The following is a 27,652-nucleotide window of genomic DNA, read 5'->3' as shown; positions in this document are numbered from 1 at the left end:
AATCCACACTCATCTCCTCATGTGTGGAGTTTGAATCACTACAATTAAGGGTTCAAGTATCAGCGTTTCAGAACTATTTTTCAAATACCAATCCTCAACGACTAACACTCCCTCAGCCACCACAGAAAACCTCCATGAACCCCCGATGGGAGAACACACAAATAAAAGGGCCTTCTTGGCCAGACTGTCCACAGAAAGCCCCAGGAAACTACCCCCCCCCCCCCCCCACCCCACGAGGAGGGTTGTCTTTCAGGGGGAATGTGGGGGCATGTGTGGGGATGTGGGGACGCAGACTACTAGATCTGGACCGCGATGGGCGCGGTCAACAGGGTGCGCTCTGTCCTGTCTGTCCAAAAGGCAGGAATGCGTTATATTATTGTGGCTGGGATGAGGAGGAGGTTGAAGAGTTGCATTGTTTGGTTCTTCTGGTTGTGAAACGCCCTCCTAAGGGGCTTTTGCAACCAGGGTTGGGTTTTTTCCGTGCTTTGACTTTGAAGAGAAAAGACAGTTTGAGGGAGTGTGGGGTTACAATTAGACTCATGGAAGTGATTTTGTCAGTGCTTTTGATGCGTTGTAGTAAAGGTATAAAGAATACCAATTATTAGGGATGCATTTGTAGGATTCCTTCTTCTCAACCTCTGAAAGCACTGTCTACAAGATGTCAGAGGGGGGCCTTTAAAATAAAGACTCTATTGCCTTTTAGTAGCCTGCCCCTAGGAGCTGGGCGAGGTCGGCCTGTACTAAATAGGGAATTTACTGAATAACTTTGCTTAGGAATTTCATTAGTGAAAGAGACTTCCGAACATTTCTTATGCCTGTAAACAACTTGGGAAGATGAAAGATGCTGCCAAACCATGGACTCATAAAATTGAATACAATTGAAATAATACATTTGCAGAGATAACATTAGTATTATAATATAGCATGGTATAGTATAATACAGTACAGTTGAGTACAGCTAGTAAAGTTGAGAATAGTATAGCATAGTAATGTATCTGAGTACAGTTTGGTATAGTATAGTCTACTGTACAGTTGAGTACGGTTTGGTATAGTATAGTTTAATATAGTACGGTAGAGATATTACATTACAATTGAGTACAGTTTGGTAGAAGGTAGTATAGTACAGTACATCAGAATGCATCATGGGTGTTTTTTTGGCGATACTCTCTCTCACCATATTTGGAGGACTCGTGGGAACGTGTACTGTGTTTTGCCGGGCTCACGGAGGCGGCCTACCTTTCACAGAAGGTGTGGAGGCAGGGCAGCACCTTGGGGTTGTGGTAGCGGTCCAGGCAGATGCTGCACACCAGGAACTGCTTGTCTATCTGACGCACCACCGGGCTGCCACCGCCGCTCTCGTGTTTGGCCATGGTGGCAGCGCACATCCAGAGCTGAGGGGCACGGCCTCACACACCCTGTAGGGGGAGGGGGGGGGGAGGGAGGGGGGGAGAGAGGGAGGGGGGGAGAGAGAGTGAGTGAGTGAGTGAGTGAGTGAGTGAGTGAGTGAGTGAGTGAGTGAGTGAGTGAGTGAGTGAGTGAGTGAGAGAGAGAGAGAGAGAGAGAGAGAGAGAGAGAGAGAGGGGGCGAGAGAGAGAGAGAGAGGGGGGGGCGAGAGAGAGAGAGAGAGAGAGGGGGGGGGCGAGAGAGAGAGAGAGAGAGAGAGAGAGAGAGAGAGAGACATAATGTTAAGGACGGGTTTAAGGATACTGATTGGTGGTGTAATCAGTGCATTTTAAATCCTACTAAGTATTTGTACGCTTGGCAGAGATAGAGGCTCTCCATCACCACCAATTGAAGCAGCACATACAGTTCATTACACACATTATTACAGAAGAAATAAGGTACGAGTACGACTACTATCAAGGTGCTTTCTGCTACAAGGTCAATCAAGGTGAAGAATCGTATTTTCCATGATGCCTCTCTTGTGTGTTTCGTCTTGTGTGTTGCAAACCTCGGCATTATCCCTCAAACAAAAGCCCGTGAAGCGACTCCTTACTCTCATTGTTATCCGCGGTTGTGTCGCTGAACGGCTGACGCAGTACCAGGAACCGGGCGTTTAGCTAAGCATGCATAATTCTTTTGACGTCAGTAGAAAATATGCGCCCATTGTTGCCGCATTACTTCTTGGATAAAACCACACAAACGCCCGGACAGGAGAGTGCGAAATAAAAGGCAGCCAACCCTTCGTGTATTCATTGAATAAAAAAAGCACACAGAACCAGTAAGCCACTCGGCCTCCTTGCGGATTATATGACAAGTTCTCGAGGTGACAGACAGGTTTCTGTCACGACAAACACACCGCGCAGATTGCAGCCAGAAGCTCACAGTTTGGATTGTTAGTGGTATGACACACTACCAGATGCGCCTTGTTATTTCACTGTCACTGTCACCCGCTGTTTGCGTTCTCAGGCTGAAGAGAGTTGAGTTGAGGACCAGTTAAGAGTATTGACATAGTTTCGTAACTCTTTTCGTAACATGCGAGTTCGGTATGACGCGTGGCATTAAGGCAGACAATCTGCTGAGGTGTCCTTGAGCCAAGCTGTGAAGGTATACAGGATCCAGTGGTGCAGCTCGGGCCTAAAAAAAAAATTTGTTTGGTTCCGGTTTCCGACCGACCCTGTCAATTTATGTGCGACCCAAATTATTTTATGAGTTTTATAAAAAAAAAATTTTTAAAAAAAAAAAGAAAAATTTATATGTAATTACGTTTTGGTACAGCACCTCTATAATTACGTTTTGGTACAGCACCTCTTCATTCTGTACAAGGATGAGCGAATTTTCTCGTTTTTAAATGAAAACAACCTACCTATCATTCGCTGCCGCTGGAAAAAATAAAATAAATTCCCTACCTACCCATGACCTCAACTGACAACCAACAGGAACCAAACTTTTTTTTTTTTTTAGGCATCGGTGAATAAAACTGTGCGTTGACCTTAATGCTGATGGGTGGAGAGGTGGAGGGAGGGCGGAGGCGGAGGGTGGAGGGGGGAGGGGGGGGTGCAAACAAGAACATGACGATTATGGTCTTACAGTCCTTATTCTTTAGCAGCAGGTTTCACAGGACAGGGTTAACGGGAAGGCACTCCCACAGACGATGTAAAACCCTAGAAAATAATATTATATACAATCTATACATGGCCAATAAAACTAGACAGCATTCTTTGAATCTGGGAAAGCAGATATAGGCTGACAGACACTACCTCATCTATTATGGACGATAATATAATATAACGCTAGTAATAATGATTGATATTGTGTTATATATAGCACCTAAGGTACAGAGTTATATATCACAATATTTAGAATAAAAAAACATGGTGAAACAAATCAAACCAGTAGTTTATTGTAAAAATTAAACCAAAGAAAATCTAATCAAAGAAGTTATTAAAGAAAAGGAGAATGTGAAAGATGAAATCTCTCCGACAGAGACCAGTGCAGTCAGACGATGAAGTCACTCTCCATCCAGACCCCTAAGATCTGCCTAGCAACATGACACGACAGAACACTCTGGCTGGGTCCAATGTACGTCTGCCCAGGTAACACGGACAGAGCATACTGATGTGAATATGTGAAAAAACTTGTGTGGTTATGTCAGTTGAAAACTAAAGCTGGTTTCAGGCAAGAAACAAGGAACAAGGTTCCCTTCAACTCTTCAATATGGACACATATAATAAAGATATATTGTGAACGTGACAGGAAACTAGATGGCTGTCGTAATCATAATGTCACAAATGAGGGCTTTAACATAGTAGAGTGATACAATTTAAAATTGTTATCTTCTACAACATACTTGGCAAAAAACATAATTCCTCCAATTTATATTACGTTAAATCAAATACAGGCCTACATTCAAAAAGTCTAAAAATCTAGGATTCTCCTCTCAGGTTGACTGTATTCCCTAGCTCCGCTCCAGTATAAACTCAGGGTAGGCATTTAAACAAGCTAGAAAAACAAACAAGCCCCTTTGCAACCAGAGATGAATGTCAGCTAGCTAATAGCGGCAAGCTGCACCAGCCCTGCTACACATTCTCAGTAGGTCACCACATGAATTATTTAATTCCAGTCACAGACTTCACTTCCATCCGCATGGAAGGGCAAAGTGTTGTGTGTTGTACACTGGAAACAAACACAAACGTTAGCGGGAGCGTGTTTAAAATAGCCTACAGAGGTACATGGTTAGAATATCTGTTGCTAAAAGCATGGTTTGTTTACAGACACACAAACATGCACACACACACACGCATGTACACACAAACACACACGCATGCACACACAGACAAACACAAACATAAACAAACAAACACGCACGCACACACACATAAACACGCACACATACAGAATCACAAACAAACATACACACGCACACACATACACACACTCATCTGTTATCCCTTGCCTTCACATCTGTCTCTGCTCGTTCTAATTTAGCCCTAAACCCTCTCTCCTGCAGTCTTCTGTGGTCCAACACTCAGGAGACTACATTTAGCTCTGAGTGCAATAATTCACAAACAATGGGAATCGTCTTCCAGTGATATACTTTTATCCTTACGATAAGAAGGTACAGCGTTCTCCGTATTATCCGTGCCATCGGTATCATGCCTCTATAGATAAGCTATATAATATACATGTAAGAGAAATACAATCAAACGTAACTCTCATATTAGAAAGGCAATCAGAAGCCTACCACGGCACTGAACAGGTTAAACATTTCTATCCCAATCTCATTATAACACACACACACACACACACACACACACACACACACACACACACACACACACACACACACACACACACACACACACACACACACACACACACACACACACACGGGTCAGGCAGTTTATTCACAAGCAGATCCTTTGACATGAGTAAGACATACAGGTTAAAGGTCATGTCTCAGAAGGAAAAGTTCACCTCACAGCCGGGGCTATTCGGGTTAGCCCACTGAACACCAACATTAAATTACAGACACATACTGAATATACACCACAAACACGTAAACATATACCCACACATACACACACACACACTCTCTCACACACAAACACATAAACACACACACACACTCTTACACACATGCCCTTACACACACTCACTCCCACAAATGTTAATCCACACCTCAAACAACATTTGTTTGGTCATTAAAAAATGACAAGACCAGACATGACTACAGAGGGTGACATCATCCGAAACAAAGCAGCCAAGTTATTTCAGAGCCTTGAAGCACCTGTCTCCAGAACACAGGGGAGCCAGTCTAGGCTTTCCCTCTCCGCACAACCCCTGAACCAGCGTCCTGCGACCATAGCGCTTGCTCAAAGACTAGCCTGAACTTTAGCTCTAGAATAGAGTTTAATGTGTGTCTGCATCTGTTTGACCCCTCTGCTCTCCTCACAAACCCCCTTTGCAAACCACACTTTTACTTGTTTGCTGTAAAGTAAAGCACAGCGTTTGACAGAAATATCTAGCAACTTCTAATCAAACAAGGAGAGAGAGGGGGAAGAGAGAGAGAGAGAGAGAGAGAGAGAGAGAGAGAGAGAGAGAGAGAGAGAGAGAGAGAGAGAGAGAGAGAGAGAGAGAGAGAGAGAGAGAGAGAGAGAGAGAGAGAGAGAGAGATGGAGAGTGATGCGAATAGAGGGAGCGAGAGGGACGGAAAGGGAGAGTGAGACGGAGATAGCGATGATCTCGTTCACCAGTTATCCGTGTCCCTCGGCCCTGCACTCTAATACCATCATTACGCGACGATGCGTGCGTCTAAATTTAGCCAGGTGCATGTTGTGATCCCAGCCAGCCGGTGATGACAGTTATAATTCTAGAAGTTGTTCTAAAATCGTTCCCGGGGGCTATGGGCTTATGCTGGCCTGGCTCACTGTGGCGGCTGCTGTCCACTTGTTTGGGTTGCAGTCTATTTGTGTTGTGCCCTGATCTTATTTACAGAGGCTTTATGGCTTGTGGAAAAACACCTAGGGTATGTTTGAACTCTCACTGCACTATGACACATCACTGCACTCGCTCAAGTCAGTTTACTGAAAAACTAAAATGACATTTTGATTGTCTGGATGGAGCTCATTCATGTTTTATACTGAATGTCACAGTAATACAAACCGGCACACAGTGGTTGGAATACGAGACAACAATCTACAGTTTTCCAAACATTCTACTATCATTAGATAATGGTGGTGTTTGTTGTTTTAAAAACGTATTACACAATCAGAGAGGAGAATGAGTCTTGTTTCACTTTCTCCGATTCTCCGTTCCCCTGTGTACAGACCGACTAGGAGCCCGCAGTCTGCTGGGGTCAGGATGCCTTTGAGTCGACTGCTCCTGTTAAACTGAATTTCTGTGTTGCGCCTCGGTCAGCTTGCTAGGAACGGGCCTGTTAGTGTCGCAGTGGGTCGAGGCGTCTGTCAGCACCCCTGTGTTCCCCCCGGGGCCGGAGGCTTGGGGTGGACACCAGGCCAGGCCAGTGCACACTGGAGGGCTCTCATGAGCGACTTGGGTAAGAGCTGCGATGCGATGTGCAGCCATGTGGCGATGCAAAGGCCCTTTGGAGTGTTTAGTGTGTGTGTGTGTGTGTGTGTGTGTGTGTGTGTGTGTGTGTGTGTGTGTGTGTGTGTGTGTGTGTGTGTGTGTGTGTGTGTGTGTGTGTGTGTGTATGTGTATGTGTGTGTGTGTGTGTACTTGATGTTGTGCGTGTCTCTGAGTTCATGTGTGTGTGATTGACGCACAGCTTGATTAAAACCCAAGTGATTTTAACAATATCTACTTTTTTTTTATGTTCACTTGATTCCTCATTTCGTTAAACTGTATTGTTGTTTTAATGTGCAACCATATTATGCAAAGGTCACAATATCCATGTTTCTTCATCTTTCCATTTCCTTCAGAAAGGTCAGTCTGAATTAGATTTGCCTGTATCGTATTCGTTCGTATTTTATGTAACAGGATTATAAAAACAGAGACTGATTATTAATAATAATTGTAATGGTGTTTTGTAATATTACAACACTGTTTGGTCATATTCTATTGCAGTATATGTTTTATCCATAAGTGTGCTGCTAACCTTTTGAAGACATGCATAGCCATGAAAGACTTTAAGCAACGCAAAACACTAAAACTTCAGACATGTAGGCGTTGTTTAGCAAATATACATAAATAAACTTCAGTGCCAAACACTGAATTCTTTCCTGTATATGAAATGCTCTTAGAGCTCAAAGACAAGCACTTAAAGTCAACAGGCAAGGACATGAGAGGAAATTATATCTACTCCCCAGAGTTCAGCATGAGGACAGCTAGGCTGAGAGAGAGAGAGAGAGAGAGAGAGAGAGAGAGAGAGAGAGAGAGAGAGAGAGAGAGAGAGAGAGAGAGAGAGAGAGAGAGAGAGAGAGAGAGAGAGAGAGAGAGAGAGAGAGAGAGAGAGAGAGAGAGAGAGAGAGAAAATATACTATGTGTAAATTGTGTAGATAGAGACAGATAGACAGATAAATGGATGGATAGAATAATCAATAGATAGATCAATAGAAAGTGTTTTCGGACAATCTGCTGCTGCCAACAGTACTCAATCAAAGACGCAGTGACGATAGTACACACTCAAAGACGCAGCAACAACAGTACTCACTGAGATGCAGCAAACAACAGAAAACAATCATTCTCTCTCAAAGTTGCAGTAAAACGAAGTAACAACATGACTCACTCAAATTCATTGAACCCGAGAGTCCATTAAAACTACAACGAGACACCGCATGCAGACGACACAAATCCATCCTCAGAATGCCAACCTAGGGGACAAGCATCACGAGCAGGATCACCAGCGCAGCCGGAGACCATGAGCAATCCATTTGCCCACACATCGAGCACAGGATGGGCTTCATTATTTACAGAATAAATTACCCGCGACCTTAATGAAAGGTTATTCACCATGTCGAGACTCACTGAGCACAGAGAGGCTCTCAGAGAGACAGACTCAGCGCATGGCGCATGCACACCACAAATCCGTCTGGAGGGTGAGCTACACTTTCTATCCTCTGGCCAATTAAATCCGGACCTCAGCAACACATTTCCCATTGATAACAGCGGCCACTGTGACCAACCAATGTGACACGCCCAAACCATGATATTTGACCATTTTGCCACAGTTATTTTCATTTTGTATTATTCAATTATGTGGCGAAACCCCATATTTGGACTGTTTACTACCGATTTTTTTTGCATCACTCCAAGTATTATTGTTTTATTTAGTTCCTGTATCTTTCTCCAGATGCTTTGTCGATGTAAGGGTGAGGTTAGGGATACACAATCAGGTTCCGAGCAGACACACACAAATAGACGGAAACTTTTGATCTGAAAAAAAGAGTTGTGAAATAATAAACAAGGAAAATAGAATGCAAACATCCACACACATTTGTAGTGCGCACACACACACACACACACACCAACTCTAACACTGACACATGTCCTAACGACTACCTACAGTCATCAAATCTGAGTTATTACGGTAGTGCTGAGTGTGTGTAAGTCAGTTCATGCTTATTCACACACACACACACACACACACACACACACACACACACACACACACACACACACACACACACACACACACACACACACACACACACACACACACACACACACACACACCCACCCACCCACACCCCATGGACAAGGACATGCCAACATTAAACTGGACAACCGTTTTCGTGACAGCCAATCGCGTGACTCGATTACTAAAATGTCCCGCCTACTGTCTGTATTGTTTACAAGCCCGAGCTGGCTGAAGTTCCTTCCAGGCACTGTGCTCCGATTGGCTGTGTTACTGACCGTGGCAGAAAAGAGGGATTGCATCATGGGCCAACAATTCATGTTGGGAAGAAGGAGAGCGAAACCCAGCGATCACACCAGAGGAGAGAGTGATTAGCCAGCTATGTCGTGTTGTGTTTGATTTATGTAACGGGTTGGTACCCCTCCCCCCCAACAACTTTAAGTTGAGGCAGAAAGCTCTCAGATCATCATAACTAGGCCATGTAATTAGCAGAGCACACTAGCTTGCTTTTTTAGTGAGTCAAGCATAAATTGCCAGTTAACCGAGGTTCTATACCATATTCATTCAAACATCTGGATGTAGAGATGTGCAGATACAAGTCTCTCTCTCTCTCACACACACACTGCCTTCGGCACAAATGTGCAAAGTCAAACAGACACACACAGACACACTTACAGCAAATCACGTCAAACTCCTAGTTACATAATGGATGAAGTCAATCAATTTATTTATTTTTACTCATTACTCATTCATTAATATTTCAAACTATACACATGAGCACACCCACACCCAGACAACCATACACACACACGAACACACACACACACACACACACACACACACACACACACACACACACACACGCACGCACACACAAGGAATAACAATAAGTAGAGGGGGTAATAAAACCGTAACCCGACATCGGTACACCAACTCCCAAATGTGTATTAACGTTTTAGCATTGAAGGCGAGCCATTAATGGACCAAAACCCAATCAGAGCAACACCACGTTGAGAACATCAGCGGGAGTCATCTTGGTTGTTTATAAAAAACTCCTATAGTGCATTCATCTGTACGGTCAACGTATTAACCCCCCCCCCCCCCTCCCCCTCCTATTAAATCAACTGTTGTGATTGGCCTGGTCTACTGGAAATCTGACTGAACGGGAGGGGTTGGGGGCTGACACATTTGCCAGAGTAAATAAAACATGAGTTTGCAGGATCATCTGCTTCCCAGGCTAATGAAAGGGATTATCACTGACATGTTCAGGTTTAAAGTTTAAAGCAGAGTTTAAGCAGCGAACAGCCTGGTCTCCTATTTCGTTATCAAAGTAAAACACCTCCCTTCTCCAAGGGTTATCTTAGCTTTCCCAGGAGGATGGGATGACAGAACACATCCATCCATACCCGTCAGATGAGTCTACAATCTCTGGTTTTTCATCGTTTCTGACCCCCACACACACACACATTTCCCCCTGTTATTCTTTGGCCAGGGTCAGAACACTGCTGACAGACTGACAGCTGGTCCAGAATGTTCCCGGAAGGATAGAGCGAGAGACGGAACATGAAGCCTTGGAACATGAGTCCCAGGTTAGAACAGGATCTCATGTATGATTCAATTACAAGAGGAGATGTTACAAAAACACTATTCCGGAGCAGAAAATGGATCCATGTGGAAATTTGTAGAAAGTGGAAACCAGCCAGGCGACTGCACTCATAGGCGGTTACACAAACGTCTGTGCGCGCACACATACACACAAACACACCCATGCACACACACACACACACACACTAAACACTGACACACACAAACATAAACACTCTCACGTGCACGTGCACGCACACCGTCAAACAGAGACATACAACGACATACCCACAGACACACACAGTGTTCAAGTGTTCAAGCTGCGCAGACACATACACATCCTTCTATAAATAGAGCCGTCCCTCCTCGTCTTCCTCACGGCCCTGTCGGACACGTGCAGCCCTCAGTACAGAGCCTAACAAGAGAGGGGCCCGCATCGCAGAGCCCAAGAGCTAGGGGCCCGCCCACACCAAGGGCCGGGGGAAGGACCTGGACAAATCCCTGGAAAGTTTGTCCCCCCGTGAGAAAGCGCAACGGGCAACTCGCTGACTCTAAAGAAGAGATGGACGATGCCTACGTTCAAGTGTTGCCTGATTCGGAATCCATCGTTATGGTTCATTTGACTGTCCTGGAACAGTCTTTGAGGTGCTTGGTGGCAAGGGACAGCGACACAATGAAAGTATAGAAGATGATACTTTCTTGTGTGCAGGATCAGCGAGCCTATATGATCACACACCTCCTTAACGGCCACTTGAATTGGCATAGCAACCCATAAAACACCACTGGCTATTCGTAATGGGGACTGTGGGGACAGCGTTTGAAGCTACAGAAATGGAATCACCCAGTCCCACTTACACACTCTGAACCGATCAACCAACATGCGTGTCAAACCCCCACACACACACACACACACACACACACACACACACACACACACACACACACACACACACACACACACACACACACACACACACACACACACACACACACACACACGATTGAAAGCACTTGTTGGTACAATACCAACATGCTGAATGATGTGATGATTATTAACTGCAGACAGGGGCTCCGTGGGGAGCCATACATGTGAAGACTCTGTTCACAAAGCCCGCTCTGGCTGGCCTGTCAGAAGAGACACGTGCCCCAGCTGCTACAGGGAGGGAGACAGACGGACAGACGGACAGACGGACGGACAGAGAGACGGACAGACAGACAGACAGACAGACAGACAGACAGACAGAGGAGCAGAGAGCTTCTATAGGAGTCACGTGTAGGAGAAGGGGAGAACGTATTTGTACTTTTAGAGACACAGATACTCAAACCTAACCATCAAACCAGGGGAGTGTGTCCAGCCAGCTACAGTGCGTTTGATTTATGTACAGGGCACTCCCTGCCTAGCACCAAATAGTGAAATCTTTAAAAATACATAGAGTACCACTCTGGACGGGGGGGTTTCTGTAACAGGAGTGTGATTTGCAGGAGCTCAACCAGAAATGATGAGCTTTAAATAACCAGGGGATGGGAGACTCTGAGCTAAACATACATGAGCACAGAGTTGGTCTGGTAATGCAACACAGTTTGATGGAATCTGCTGTGTGTGTGTGTGTGTGTGTGTGTGTGTGTGTGTGTGTGTGTGTGTGTGTGTGTGTGTGTGTGTGTGTGTGTGTGTGTGTGTGTGTGTGTGCGCATGCGCGCGCACGTCTGTGTGTGTGCATGTGTAAGGCATGCATGTGTGTGTGTGTGTGTGTGTGTGTGTGTGTGTGTGTCTTGTCTGTGTCTCCTTGGATTTCGAGCCATTGCACATACTTGCTGTGGCACAGCATGTGCACACACAGACTCCAGATACCCCACCAGGACAGACCCCTGCCCAGCCAGAGGCATTCAGGGGGCACTGGGCTTCACAAAGCAGAGCCACACAGCGTGGCTAATATACGACATACCCGTTACACAACGCGACCTGCAGGCATGTTGTTCCTGATCGCTGCTCTCCCTCAGCTTCCTCCGCTTCCTACTACCACGGGGAAGGAAACGACACGAGACACCCTGATGCAAAACACAAGGACGGATGACAGGCTCATGTAACCTGCCGCCCTCTGTCCCTAGGGCTGATCTAGGGTGAACCAAGCAGTATGTGACAAAACAAGAAAAGTGGTTGAAAGATGGGACAATTTGTATTAAAATGAAATCACTCACAAGGAAGGAGATGAGTACACCTAATGGGAAATATCGGCTTAGCTCAGGAGGTAGAGCAGTTGTCTTGTAACTGAAAGGTTGTTAGTTCAATCTCCAACTCCTCCTAGCTGATTGTTGATGTGTCCCTGAGCAAGATACTTAACCCTAACTGCTCCTGATGAGCTGGCTGTCGCCTTGGTTGACTCTGCCGTCGTTATGTCTATGTGTGTATTAAACGATGTAAGTCGCTTAGGATAAAAGCGTCTGCCAAATGCCCTAATTGTACTGCATTCTCGGGCAGTATGCAATAAAATATAAATAATAATATAAGATCTGCTGCTGATTACAGGTCCTTGTACTTCCTCAGAACCTCTGCTTTGTGAGGCTACGGCCAAGGATTGAATAGGCTACCAATGAAAGAGGGAAAGGCTGTCATGTAAGGGATGCAGAGTGGAGCTCAGGGAACAGATTATTAGCACTTAATAATAGCACATGCTAACGCAACACGACATGCTAGCAATGGCGCCTGAAGCTAGAGCATCATCAAACACACACACACACACACACACACACACACACACAGACAGACACACACACGGGTTATGTAAAGACCCACTTCAACTAGTGTGGGACGTATGTTGTATGTTATGTATAATCTCCGCATGGCGGAGCTTCCTCTCAAAGACAAACTGCCCTCTCGAAGAGTATGTGTCTTCACAAAGACCAGCGTTCCGCTCAAAGCCTGACTACCATATCTGTTCTCCTATAGCACCTTCATCATAAAGACAACAGCACCATGCCTGCTGCTCTCACAATGCCTGCGAGAAGTGATGGGTGAGGCTAGCTGAGAAATATGATTCCACCATGTCAACATATCTCAGAAGTTGATCTTTTCGTGGTTTTTTTCTCTGAAATTCCATCATCGTCTCTAGCTGATTCGCAAACCGCAGGCTGTCCTACATTACGTCACTGCTACCAACTCTGTAGAGCACGTTCTCATCCATTGTCCAAACAAACAATGTGTCGCTCTAAATTATGTCGATTTCAAGCGTAGCTCAGAAGGCATTTGATTAAAAACTCTGTGTGGATATGACATGCATACAAATCAGATGGATGCATTATGTGTATGTGCTTGTGTGCTCCCCTGCATTCAGTGTGTGCACTGAGTGACAGCTAGCCAGATACTGGGCAGGGATGGCTCAGCACATCATTGCTTTAAAGGCCAACCAACGCACTTAATCTATATACCACAGCTCTTCACTGCTGCGGGCTTTCTGCTTTACTGCGGCAGTCACAATGGACACAACTTTTGTGTGTGTGTGTGTGTGTGTGTGTGTGTGTGTGTGTGTGTGTGTGTGTGTGTGTGTGTGTGTGTGTCTGTGTCTGTGTCTGTGTGTGTCTGATTTACAGCGCAAAGCTAACACTGCAGGAAAGTTTAACCAATGAAGAATGAAAGAAAAAAGAAGAAAGAAAGATCCACTCGTTAGCCTACAGCAATTCTTAAATAATTGGATAGATTGTATAGAGACATGAACACTTTCAACAGAATGTTTTTTTTATGTGAGACTTTTTTTCAAAGATTCATGACACATGCGCTCATGTGTGTGTGCGGGCACACACACACACACACACACACACACACACACACACACACACACACACACACACACACACACACACACACACACACACACACACACACACACACACACACACACACCTCTGTAGAGCTCTGTAACACATGCCATCCATCTTCTTCTGTGGTCTATGTGTTCTGCTGTATGTTTTTTATATGACAGCAACAACACTGCTCAATATAACAGAGCATGATAGTTATTGTAGATTTTGTGGAATTGTTTGAACGATCTGTGATTGTAACCCATTAAAGTTTTTTACTCCTGCGCCCGAGCCAAAAGATGGTTGTCGGCAAATCTGAAAGTGCACTCAGATTTTATTTCCCAAAGCGTTAATGATATCATGCCACACACACACACACACACACACACACACACACACACACACACACACACACACACACACACACACACACACACACACACACACACACACACACACACACACACACACACACACACACACACACAGAATGCTCCAATACGGACACGGCTGTCAGTGAACTGCCCCCTGGGGGAACCTGTCTATAAATATCCTGATGACATCATTGTGTCTCTGCGCTGAACTACTAAACTGTAACCCGACAGGACCATAGAATATTGGGGCAGGATTGATTTCGACTGCCTGAAAGACAAAGTGACGACAGCATACAAATCATTCTTTTGGGACATTTTTGGTGTAAGTATAAACACCAAACGCACTAGCAACAGATGTGTGTGTGTGTGGTTACGTATGTGTGTGTGTGTGTGTGTGTGTGTGTGTGTTTGTGCGTGTGTTTAAGCCTTATCTAATCGATTGACTAATAAGCATTCTGTGTGCATGAGCGCAAGAGACTCAAAATAACGCCAGAGGAATCTCACTCCAGCGCTTCTCTGCTCAACTATACGCAAGTAGAACCGCCAAACATACAAGCCATAACAGTGGAGGCTGGAAGTGAAGTGACATACATGATCCACACGCAGCCAGCCCTTACAACCGAGTGCCTGTGCGTCCTTCATTCGGTGAATGCGTTCGCACGCAGAACCCCACTGGCTGCTGCCGTACAGGCCGAAGCATTCCTGGGGAAGATATATTTACATTGATCCATCAGCAGCCCCACACAGTGACAGAGGATCGCTCCACTCAGGGCACTAAGAGCGGGCAGACTGGTGACTGGTGAACACGGGAAACACTTCTATGCTCATTACTTATAGATTTATATTAGATTTATAGATAAATGTAGTGTAGTTGTGTGTGTGTGTTTGTGTGTGTGACCACCACCACTGCCCAAGGGCAGCCGTGACAGGGATGTATGCCGTCTGCTGTCACTGGGAATCAAGGGTCTGGTCACGACAAAACGTGTGTGTGTGTGTGTGTGTGTGTGTGTGTGTGTGTGTGTGTGTGTGTGTGTGTGTGTGTGTGTGTGTGTGTGTGTGTGTGTGTGTGTGTGTGTGTGTGTGTGTGTGTGTCCAGTCTTCTGCAAAGAAAGTGGAGAGAGCTTCCAAACTACATTTCTCAACCACCATACAGAGTTCACAAGTTATAAGTCACAGTTCCCAGGTAAGTCATGCATAAAGAGTTACAACCCCTGGTATCTGATAGCAAGTAGGATGGGTCCATACAAATCACTTCAATTCTAATACAATACTTGACAACTATCGATCAGCCATGCCCTTGAGTTAACACCATCAATGTTTCCTGTTCTCCACATAAAGCCGGGTTGAATAGAGACGATAGGATACACCTGTATATGTCACGTTTTATGTTATAATGACTCAAACTCAGGCTACTGGTCTAAGCCTGGTCATGAACTTGGCAGTTCTACTGCTGAAAAGGACAAGAGAAACAAATGCTAGTGGAAGTGTAAACATTCCTTCTGGTCCAATGAGCGTGCCCCTCGTCACGTGCCACACTTCAAATCAATCATGGCAATTACAAATGTACATTTTAATTATCCAACCTGTTTCGAGATAGTCAAGCATGAACATTTTTTTTGTTTGTTAAGATGGTCGTTGTTTATTATGAGAATCTTTCAAGAGTAACTCCGTGCGTCGCCCCTCTCATCCTGGCACGGACAGGTGCGTCGCTCACGCGCGCGAAACGGAGGACGCTTTCGGGGGCAAATCAGAGCGGACCAATCAGAACCGACCAATCAGAACGGACCAATCAGCCGGCCGCAAATAGCCCGCAGCAAAAGCGTGCGCACCAGAAAACAAAACTGGCACGCAGACGCCCTGCGATGGAAGAGAAGCCGTTTCAGAGACACGATGGAGGGTTTAGAGGCGGTGCAGGGACTCAACCAGTAGAGGAACCGTTCGAAGATACACAGCAAAGATTTGGGCAGTTACGGACGGAAAATTGATAGGCCTATTTACTCACGTGAGAGTTCGTGACAGATGAAACAGGAGACAGAACGAAGTTCAGAGAAAAGTCCACCTCGTTCTCCTCAAATGGGGGAGATATCCGTTTCTAACACTCGACATAGCGACCGCAATAAGCGAGAGGGAAACGCTCGACCTAGAGGAGGGCTACCGTACGAAGGTGTGATGCGTGGTTTGGATTTAACGCATGTGTACGTGTGGGGGGAGAGAGAGAGAGAGAGAGGGAACGCGAGTGGAGAGAGCCAGGAACGCGGAGATGTTCTGCGAGTGCATTGGCTCCCCGGAAAAATGGGCGGGGTTTGCATTATCCAGTAGTGCGAGAGAGCAGTGAAGCGCAGCAGAGCTAGCAACAAAGAATAAGATTCATCGGGCATTCCTTCATGATAGGCTCTCTGGCGCTCACACACGGACCAGGATATGCGTATTAGTCAATCAATTAAATAAGGCTAGACCACACACAGGCGCGCACACAGGGATAATTAGGTGCTGGAGGGCATCTCAATATTTGTATGTAAAAAGGGAATATTGGGTAGGCCTATATAATACGTGTGTGTGTGTGTGTTGGCTTGCATGGTGGCTGTGGCTAGACTTGACCATCATCCAAGGATTTTGCAGCGGTGGCACAATGTTGCTATGGAGACTGCATCCTGTTCTGCCGAACACACAGATGGCTGCCGTGTGTGTGTGTGTGTGTGTGTGTGTGTGTGTGTGTGTGTGTGTGTATTCCTAACCTGATACAGGAGTACATGAATTGTATCCAGCATCACCTGACTGTTGCAGGGAGCTCTCTCTCTCTCTCTCTCTCTCTCTCTCTCTCTCTCTCTCTCTCTCTCTCTCTCTCTCTCTCTCTCTCTCTCTCTCTCTCTCTCTCTCTCTCTCTCTCTCTCTCTCTCTCTTTATTTGCATGAGTGTGTATGTATATGTGCGTGTATCTGTGTGAGTAATTGTGCGTATTACATCATATTCTTCTGATGACTACAGTTGAAGCAGTGGGGCAACAATAGACTCCTTGTCTAAATAAACCCTGTAAGGAATAACGGTAATAATAATAGTTTCTCCAGGAAAGGATTAATTACTTACACTGCCTAACATTGCACTTTAACCTTCTGGTTGATCAGCTGAATAAGCAGCCTCGTGATCCCTCTGTGTATTAGTGTAGAGGAATAGCTGGACTATGCTGTGGCATTGTAACTCACTATGCTAACGCTAATAGAGCTAAGACGTCCCTCTGCACCATGCCCTTATTAGGCTACTTATAAGAATAATGGCTCACGTCCAATCCGCATGGACAATCCACTCTCTCCTGCAGGGGCAAAGGTCAAGAATGACCCAACTGCTTCTTACAAAATACTACTACTACCACAAAAAAGGGACTCCAAGAATATATGCACACGCAAATCACATGAGGGTAAACATAAGCGGCGGTACTAAGATGTAAGTGACAAACTAAATGACACCCGCACTATGCCGTCTCTCTCCCTGTCACTCTCCTTTCCTCTCTACTGAGCTCTGATTGTGTTTGTCCTCAGCTCAAACAGGATTGGCTTATTGATCGCCGCAAGAGGTGGCACACACACACACACACACACACACACACATGTTTTGACGTGACCAGACCCTTGATTCCCAGTGACAGCAGACGGCATCCATCCCTGTCACGGCTGCCCTTGGGCAGTGGTGGTGGTCTCACACACACACACGTCACACACACACACACCTAAGTGACTGATATGGAACTACATATTCTCTTTATGCTCACTAATGCAAAAATACAATACAATTAGAACAAGTCAATACAAAAACAGCAACTTAACAAATCAATGTCAACTGGGCCTCTTTCTAAATTCAAGGCCTGATTTCCCCTCTCTCTACAACCCCACATTCTCCGTAAGTGGTGACCTTATATTTGATCTTTTTTTATTCTGTAATGAATATGGTAACTGAAGGATCAGAATGTGTTGATATCTCTAATAATAATCAAGCCTGCTGTCCATCAGCCAGACTCCCTGCTGGCATCTTACTGTGAAAAGACCCAGACACAGCCTTCTGAATGAAGACTGTATATCTTTACACCACCACAACCAACTTCAGGAAAACAAGAAAGAGCTAGAAAGCAATAAGAAGATAGAAATGTGATTCAAACATACCCGTCCATTTTGATTTTAGGATGAGTTATCCAATGCTGCAAATACTCCTAAATACTCCTAAGAGGATTGCCTTTGTCTGTTTCCTGTTGAGAAAGCAAATTACATTATTACAATGACAACCGTATTTGTAGAGATACAAAACAATATCATCAATGTCAATAACCAGGTCAAGCCAAGTCTAGCTTGGAGCTAAAGTCTAAGATACTGCTCCATCTTGTGGCTGATAAAGCAAGTTTAGAAAAAAATTAGGCCAGGTTTTCTTCCCATGATATAAAATGTTATTGCACAATGTGATTGGGTTACTAAGTACGACAGGATGTGTAGTTAGTTTAAGGGATATTACAAATAGTGAAGATAGGAAGCCTTGTACTTTATGTGTACGATGTAAAAGTATTTTTTATTATACTGCACCAGCCGTAGTATCTAAATAACTGAGGTAGTTATAGAGTACTAACACATCGTGTTTGAAAGGATCACACAGGTGTTTTCCTTTTTAATGTCAGAACCTGTTGCATTGCCTTATTTACGTTTGTGCCTGATGGGTTTGACATTACCTTGAATAATACCAGAAAAGACTAGAGCTTACCTTTTTGTGCAAAAGGCAGGCCTGAAACCATCAAGGTTGGTCTGAAAAACGCAGTGGAAAGTTATTGCACGTCCCTCTTACATTTAAAACGTCGGTGCAACTTTCTGATTGTTTTTTTCTGCATTCAGTCTTTCACAAATAGTCACTTGAATAAAATGCTTCCCTGCAGAATAATAAAACCTTGGCATGAACCTTTTTCCGTTGCTCACTCTGAAATGTTTCCCTTCACTTCCCCAGAAAGCTTTTCTCAATTCATTCTTGTGTCCCATCGGCAGTAACAGAACTCCATAAGGAACGGAAAAGCACAGTCAGTGGGCTGGGACGAGAGAGACAGAGACAGAGACGCAGAGTGAGAGAGAGAGAGAGAGTGAGACAGAGGTCTCACTCTCCCCTCCAGTCCCTGCAGGAATTGGCTCACATGAGCCAGGACTCGACATAACGTCACAATGGCGCAATTGTCCTGAATGCTCTCTCAGCTTACAGACAGGGTCAGTTGTCTTTTGCCACCCAAGCTCCTGTCTATTATCTCATGTATTTTGCTTCATTGTGTTTTTAGTTCATACCCACGTTTAACCCTGAAGACAACGACTGCAGTGCTGATGCACCCATTGTAGCAGAATTACTTTCATCAGAGCCAAATACGAAGTGTCCGCTGATAACCTTATTGGTTGATTGCCAGTTGGACCTATCAAGATCTCCAAGCCGTGAACCAGATAGCAGAGGTAGCTGTGGAACCCACACCCTCAGCCCTTCTCCTCACCCAACCCCAAGACGTATATTCGTTCACTGCAGGCCTCTTTAAATGAGACGGCTGGAAACAAACACCGTAACCCGTGGTGGAAGGATCTCAATGTGTCTTTGTCAGGGGCTGACTGATATCAGCATGGAGCCAGGTCATACTAAAAACAGAAGGGGAAGAAGGGTATGAAAACAGCGCCCTGTGGTATTGGGGCACTGAGGAAACATAAATATAATTGGCACGTCTGTTTCATTATATATAAATTATATTCTAGTATCTACTGGATGTACACGTAGACAAGGTTCAAGATTTTCATGGTACAGACGATGAATACCTAACAGCTTGAAGTGTCGAGTTAAAGGAAAGATGACATGCAGCGCAGTGCTCAAAATAAGCAGGAAATCAAAAAGTTGACAAAGCTTTCACACGAGTAAGGCTAAATCCACTTGCATATTTTTGAATTAGAAACGAAATTATGCTCAAATGTGCCTCAATGGTGAATTCAAATGAATGATCGTTTAATTGAAAATACACTTTATTGAACATACAAACACACAAAAAGACAAATGCTTAAATATTGTATAATGTGAATTAAGAATTTTTGGAATGCAGCCTGACATCTAAATATCTAAAAACACGTCAATTTCAAAACAAGTCCTTGATTGCCTTTGGTCCCAGTGAACGATAAAAGTGTCAGACTTCACAGCAAAAATATTTAAAATAAATAACAAATAAGTAAAATGGTTAAAGAAGAAAATTGGATCCTTCTCTTAGCCGGCCAATTCAAAGACCTGCTTCTCCATAATTCAGCACTCTTGAATCTGGAGCTTTGCTCTTGTTCCCAAAGCGTCTGAAAAACGAGATCAAACCTGAGCCGCCTCCCTCTTTTGACGTGAACACGTCGTCCGTCGGCGAATTCGCTCTGGACCAGGAGCACGACTTGGTCCTATGGGCGATGCTCTTCTGGATCAGCTCTCCCCACCAAGAGCCATGCACCGGCGGCGTCCGGGTCTCGTCCAGGGAGCACGACCGGAGCAGTGGCCCCAGAGACAGAGGCATCTTGGCCGGGTACTCTGGAACGAATCTTCTCGAAGCGAGGTTGTCGGGGGAACCCGATGGAAAGTCCGCCGCTGCTCCTCCTCCTCGGTCCTCGGTGGGGTCTTCGAGTGCGGAGGACCCGGAGAAGGTGGAAGGAGTGATGGTCGTCGAGGAGCAGGAAGACGGGATGGGAGGCCGCTGCCAACAGCCGTCGTCCTGCTCGTCTGCGTCGGATATGGAGAAGGCCCGCCTGCTGTGACGGCTGTGTCTGTTGCGCGGATTGCCGTTTCCTTCCGGGTTGCTGAAGGGGCTGACGATGGTCCAGGGCGAACAAGAAGGCCCGTTACTCCTCAAGATGTAATCCCTGGTTGTGGAGAGAGGGGTGGCCGGCACAGCAAGAGCAGCCAGGGTGGAGTCATGGTGAGGCCAGTCCGCCCCTGTGCCTTTACCTCGGCAGTTTTGGTAACTAATCACTGCTTGCTTCGTCTGGCCGTCCTCCTGGTTTTCCGCGGTGAGCGGGAGGTCCTTCTCCTCCGGGTTTGGCAGGAGGGTACTCTCCAGGCAAGGCAGTAGCGTGGTCTCCAGGCAAGGCAGTAGGGTGGTCTCCAGGCATGGCAATAGGGTGGTCTCCAGGCTTAGTAGAGGCGCCGCCAGGGTCTCCTCCAGCCCCTCCGAGCGGGACGACGGGGCTTCGGTCAGGCTATTGCTGAGCTCCAACAACGGTCCCATCTCCACGGGGATGAGCTTCCTCCGGCAACGGTTCGGAGCCGCGGCGGCCAGGAAGCTGTGGAGCGCCGACTCCAAGCCGGCGGCCTCCTGGTCTCCGGACGAGGAGTCGAGGGTCTCCGACGAGGCGTAGCGTTTCCCGACGACGCGGGGTTCCTGCCCGGACCAGGTGGAGCGCCGCTTGATCGAGCCGCAGGCCGAGTCCTTGCATTTGCGTCTCAGTTCCAGCGCCTCGCGGAGCCGGTTGTCCTGTGGTTGGACGAAGAAGAGGTTCTCCTTAGCGTTGGCGTTGCCCGCGTCACATGACCTTAAGGGCTGATAATGGTCCCGCGTTCACGCAACGCAAGGGGGTTTACGGACCCCTTACGTCCTAGCGGACCCTCCTTGCGTCTACAGCAAGGGCCTGACGTGCGCCTCCCAAAAAAAGTAACCTTCTGACGAGGCGACGCAGCAGCAAGGGCTGTGATTGGTCCGCTCGCTAAAATCCGACGCAGAACCCAAACAGGTAAATGACTGGGTTGAAGCGTCTGCGTGGTCCTTGCGTTGCGTGAACGTGATCGCCATAACCAGTCAGCCCTTGAGATGAGGCCATGTTCCCGTGTATCAAAACAGTAGGGTGCACAGAAGTACTTCATTAACACCGTCATCCACAACAACGCCCATTGAGACTGAGTGCAGGCTGACCTGAATGGCTGTGAGGAACTTCTGACAGAAGGAGCTGAAGACAGAGCAGCAGTCCTCCAGTTTGAAAGCGGCCGGGTCTTCGCAGAAGAACTCTGCCACCGCTTCACTCAGTTTACCGAGTTCACTGAGAGAAGAACTCAGATCGGACAACTTCAGTCTGGCCCTCTGGAGAAAAACGTAACGGGAAGAGAAACGGTTTAAAAAAAATTGGCTTTTACTCGCAGGAGGGATATCGAGAAATTACCACCGGACCACTCATGAATGGTTGACATAATTTGGCATCGTTTTGGGAAAGCCTTACCAGGAGAAATGTCTCCATCTGCTGGAGAAGACTGGGTTGTCTGCTGGCGTACAACTGCACTTCCTCAATCTTCTTAACTTCTCTTTCAAAGTCAGCCTTCACCTCCCCTTGGCAAATCCTGTGTGATTTACAACATTGCCAGCACAAAGGCCACAACAGGCTTTCAAAACAGTCAGAGGAACATTTAACAACCGCTGGCGCTGAAGCTAAAGTTCACACGGCGGTTTCTGCCGACATGTTAGATTGTTTGTAACGTGGCGACCGGCTTCAAGCTGTCTGAGACTCCTCGGTCAAAGAGCTGAGGAATCACAAGTGCTATGTAAGCCTACGCAAAAAAACACGAGGCTGAGGAGCGAGCCAGGTCCTGAAATGAATGTTTCGTGTGAAGGGTCCTAAATAACCAGCAGCGAACCGCTTACCTCGAAGCCATTGCGATGTGTTCAAGTTGGCTGGGAAACGTGAGCAGCTCTGCATCAATGTCCTCCGCTTGCTGTGTGTGGACGTAGACTCATGAATACAATAAAGGCAGAGAGATGACACACTCACTAGACACATGAAGACGAAACTAACAAACTATGACAAATGTCATCGTCACGGAAAGGAAGACTGCCGAACGCATTTCAACAGGGGAGAGCCGTTGACCTCACTGCAGGTCGTCCATTTTATTTCGTAACTGAAAAATATTGGGTAGTCGTGAAAGTGCAATCCAACCGGGGTGCCACTGAGAAACATCGGTCATATTCCGAGTATTCCGAGAGAATTCCAATCATTCTGCGGCATTCCAAGACAGGATCCGCCATAGCCTTTTAAAAGGAGATCACTGGTCGGATCGCCCTGGCCTGGCCGGTCCCTACCTTCGCCACGTAGTGCATCAGGTTCATGCCGGGCTTATTGGCTTTGGTGTCAGACAGCTGGAGCAGGGAATTCATCCGGAAGCCGATTGCATTCCCACTGTGTCCGCCCTGGGGGAGGTATGAAGTGTTTCCAATTCAGGAAATATGTACTGCTATACATGTAAAAATTACTAAAACTACTACTTGAGGATGAATATTTTTCGTGGAGAACACTGACAGCATTCATATAGTTCCCAGCTTTCAACACCAAGCGTATCACCGAGTGGAGGTCATCGCAGTCCAACAGCTCTAGGAAGGACGAGAGAAAATCAGAAAATAGGGTTAAAAAAACATAACAATAGAATAACACAAAGAGCAACTGACTGTTGCACTGAGAGATTGACAGATGTTACCATTAGCTGCTTTGGTCATCACATCCACCGAGGTCTTCATCTCCTCCATTTGGGGGAAGAATTCCTCTCTTAGCACCATGGTCTTCAATCGCTCATCATAGCTATTAAGATTATCATCATCAGAGAATACAGAACCACCTCTTCACACCATTAATAATATACGTTTAGTTAGCTGGCCACTTTACATTATTCACTGGGTTTCCACAGAAACCCTGTGACTAAATCATTTGTACAACCGTTAGACACAATAGGCAAGACATAGGATTTATAGAAATTACAATGAATATTACAATGAAGTGGTTTACTAAGAAGCCTTTGACTCACCCTGGAACTCTAACCAATTGCACCATGAAGCGGTCGGCTTCAGCTAAGTGTGAGACGTTTCCGTTAAAAGCACACAGCTTCTTCACCTGAACAACAATGCTGGGTTAAAAAGTAGTACTGCTCTAGCTGAATGTAACCTTATAAAAGGGTTGATCTTGATGAGGACTTTAATACTGAATACGGATACTGTGTAGTTATGTTGAGCCACATACAGGCCTAAGTCATATGGAATAAAGATCATAGTTTTGTTTGTTTACCTCACTTGTATCTGGAAGCAGTTTACAAAGCTCTCCGAGTTTGCCCGTTCCAAATCGCAGCCAGTTGCCGTGAATAATGTCCTCAACCATTTCTGGAACTGGGCTGCAGGAAGGGAGACAACGCAAGTCAACTTGATTACACCAGACCTAATATTAAAAAAGGGCCAAGCCACCAGGTGTGGGTGTGATTAGCGATTACGAGGTTTTTGAAAATCATCCTTTTCCTGTATTTTTGTGACATTACTAGTGGGAGTGTCCACCTAGATGTGTGATGGATAGATAAGCAACATTTGCTACAGTCCACTGTGCAGGCTGGGAGACTGATCTATCCATCATACATCTAGGTGGACACGCCCACTTGTGATGTCTCTAAAACACAGGAAAAGGCTGATTTTCTCACACCTGGTGACATAATATCACCCCTTTAAACCAAACTGCCCAATCAGAAAACAGTGCAGATAAAAACGGCCCTGTGATACAAGACTAGGAAGCCTTTAACTAAGTACCAAAGACAAACGAAGTGTCTCACGTTATCAAACTACATCCATGTGGCATTTGCATGAGCCTCTTCAATACCAAAGGTCAGACGATTACCAGCGGTATGTGGGGAAAAGTGTTATAGTCAAATTCACCTCAAACCATCATTGTTGCAGCCGTTACGAACTGACACAAAAGCAGGGGTATTTGCTATTCAAATTATAGCGAAGAAACCTTTATCCAAAAGTTAAATGTAATAACGATTCCCAGGAATAGCATCACTCAGTCTGTGGCATTTATATTCGACTGTATCCAAGGTAAATAGAGAATAATTGAAATAAACAAATATCTTCACGTTTTTAATCCAAGTAACTAACTACCCATTTGCTCAGCAACTGCATGTGTACTTATCTAGTTTTTACTGCATACATTTGAGGTGGACCGCGAAAGGGTCTTAATGACAATTGAGAGGTGCACATAAAGTCAAAAGCTTGGGGACCCGGCTCTATAGAACACTCATTTTAAATCTTCCATATTCAGAAGGATTTTCTTTTTTCATCCCTTACCGCTTGAAGGTTTTCAGAAAGATGGCGATGTTCATGCTCTTCTTGGCGTCCAGAATGGAGATCTAAAACAGAGAGAGACTGCGGATTATGAGTTGGTTTATGTCCGTTCCATGTTCAGAACCCAGCCTCAGCCAATGTCCGTCTGCAGTTAAAAGACGAGGCAATCAAATCATCCAGCATATGAGGTCGTCCAATAGAAAAAGAAAGCTTACCAGTCATCGTTCTTGTGTGATTATGATAACCGAGCGTTCAAGCAGGGAGCACCCTAATAGCTTGATAATGGGGTCTCCATCAGGGATTCAAGACCCAGCCATGGTTAACACACACACACACACACACACACACACACACACACACACACACACACACACACACACACACACACACACACACACACACACACACACACACACACACACACACACACACACCTCGTTACCTGAACAGCTTTGGAAAAGGGGGTCAGGCCTTCACCGCCCTTGTGCCCGTCCCCGGGGGTCCGGCGGCCCTTCCACGGGGCCTGCGTCTCGCCTTGGCTGAACAGCTCCTCCATGCTGCGGAGGTCCAGCACCAGATCCTCTGTCTGGGAGCGCCCGGACGTCCACACGTTCATCTTACCAAGAATGCACCTGCCGGGGATGGCAACCCAGTTCACCTTCTTCATGCAGCGCCGCTGGATGGTGCACGGTGCTGGAGTGGCCAGCGGGGGTGGGGGTGGAGGAGGTGGGGGTGGAGGAGGTGGGGGTGGTGGAGGTGGGGGTGGTGGGGGTGGCGGGGGTGGCGGAGGCGGACATGCTGGAGTAAGGGCGGGAATGGGTTGGGAGGGTGGTGCTGGTGGTGGCGGAGCAACGACAGAAGGAGAAGGAGCAGCAGTGGAGAACACAGCTCCGTCCATTAACATCGTTCAGAACGAGGAGCGACGAAGAAACCCGGACCCCCTGAACCGCTTCGGCCTCCGGGGAACTGTGTGGCGTTATCGATGTTCACCTGCCAACACACAGACACAGACACACACACACACACGATAACATTCAACTCAGGGCTCAGAGCGATCACCTACATCTGTAGGGATCTTTGGAAAGCCAGAGATCTTTGAGGTATAGGGCCGAAGGAGTTGCACCAAAGCACAACAGACAACAAATATCTATATTCAATGGTAAATTCAAGGACTGACCGAGCTATTAAAAATACATAATGTCCTGGATTCTGAACTTCCTTATGCACTTAAGATGACGTTAAACTTCCATGTTTGAAGCGATAATGAGGGAACAGACGCAATAGGCACTCAGTAAACATAAGCAAATCACCAAGTTAAACAGGCAAATTGCCCCACATCAATAATAACGACGAATCTCACTGTCGTATACATTGCCTCCAGAAGTGAGTCCTTTGTGTCATAATGTAGTTGGCCTCTTCATGTCACAGGAGTTAATAGATTGTCTAATGAAGGTTTAGTTCTCTTTACATAACTCTGTAGTCAGGAAAGTTTGATCAAGTAATTTGAATTTAAAAAAACACAAAAATAAACGGATTCAAATCAATTGAGCAGCCAGGATTAAAATGTTGAATCTAACTTCACACCGTCCATCATCCGCTGAATTGATGTGAATTAACTTAATTTGCAAAAATAAGAGTTCTTTCCAAAACAAACCGCGACCGAGCAAATAGATGTGACGCGTCAGATCTGGCATGTGTGTGTGATCATCTATAGGCCTACTTTCCAAAGCGCTTCGATTAATTCATGTACCGAAATGAATATATTCCTATCTGAATTCACTTACCGTAATTCTGCAACAATGTCTTCCAAAGAAATTGATCGGCGGTTCATTCACCTCCACCGCCTCGTGTGTTTGACCAGGAGTTCCCCGTGATCTCGCTTGCCGTAATTCACCGCGCCGTCACCTGCGTCAATAGGAAACGCCCATCGGGTCCAAGGACAGATAAGGGAGCCACTCCATCGTCATCATCATCATCATCTCTAACATGAATTTAACTAGCTCTTTCAGTTGAAATGCACTGTTTAACCCAGCTCTAGGTGTTTGGTCAAGGTCATAGACAGTAACCTGTTGCAGCGGACACGACGTGACGTCACTGCTGCTACAACGACCTGTGAGGTCAGCATCAGAGAGGATGGGACATTTAAAACATCCATCAGACTGTACATTTTCACAGGTCTTTGAACCTAACCTAATCGTAGGTCTATGTAGCAGATTTAAATATATATTAGTGTTAAAAAAAATCACTAAAAAGAGTCAAACTTTTCAATGT

At 45.8% G+C, this 27,652-nt stretch overlaps 2 protein-coding genes across 3 annotated transcripts in view; both read right to left on the bottom strand.

Moving 5' to 3' along the window:
* trim3b (tripartite motif containing 3b) overlaps positions 1-16,530 on the bottom strand; it is a 35,170-nt gene extending 18,640 nt beyond the window's left edge. For both annotated transcript variants that reach the window (XM_030361474.1, XM_030361475.1), the window contains exons 1-2: positions 16,292-16,530; positions 1,237-1,415 (exon numbers count right to left, since the gene is read on the bottom strand). In XM_030361474.1, coding sequence (XP_030217334.1) covers positions 1,237-1,385 — 149 coding nt within the window. In that variant the 5' untranslated portion in view covers positions 1,386-1,415; positions 16,292-16,530. The remainder of the gene's footprint in view (positions 1-1,236; positions 1,416-16,291) is intronic.
* A 3,752-nt stretch (positions 16,531-20,282) lies between these two features.
* Positions 20,283-27,288, bottom strand: fhdc3 (FH2 domain containing 3). The gene is made up of 12 exons (XM_030360906.1): positions 27,166-27,288; positions 25,824-26,371; positions 25,385-25,446; positions 24,342-24,444; positions 24,085-24,170; positions 23,761-23,861; positions 23,586-23,656; positions 23,369-23,476; positions 22,934-23,004; positions 22,515-22,632; positions 22,214-22,378; positions 20,283-21,778 (listed from the first exon to the last, which is right to left on the bottom strand). The coding sequence occupies exons 2-12, from the start codon at positions 26,283-26,285 to the stop codon at positions 20,549-20,551; spliced, it is 2,577 nt and encodes an 858-aa protein (XP_030216766.1). The 5' UTR covers positions 26,286-26,371; positions 27,166-27,288; the 3' UTR covers positions 20,283-20,548.
* Between the last annotated feature and the right edge of the window lie 364 nt (positions 27,289-27,652).

The sequence above is a fragment of the Gadus morhua genome, chromosome 7 (assembly GCF_902167405.1).
Source record: "Gadus morhua chromosome 7, gadMor3.0, whole genome shotgun sequence".
Lineage (NCBI taxonomy): Eukaryota > Metazoa > Chordata > Actinopteri > Gadiformes > Gadidae > Gadus > Gadus morhua.
This window is presented reverse-complemented; position numbering and strand designations above follow the sequence as displayed.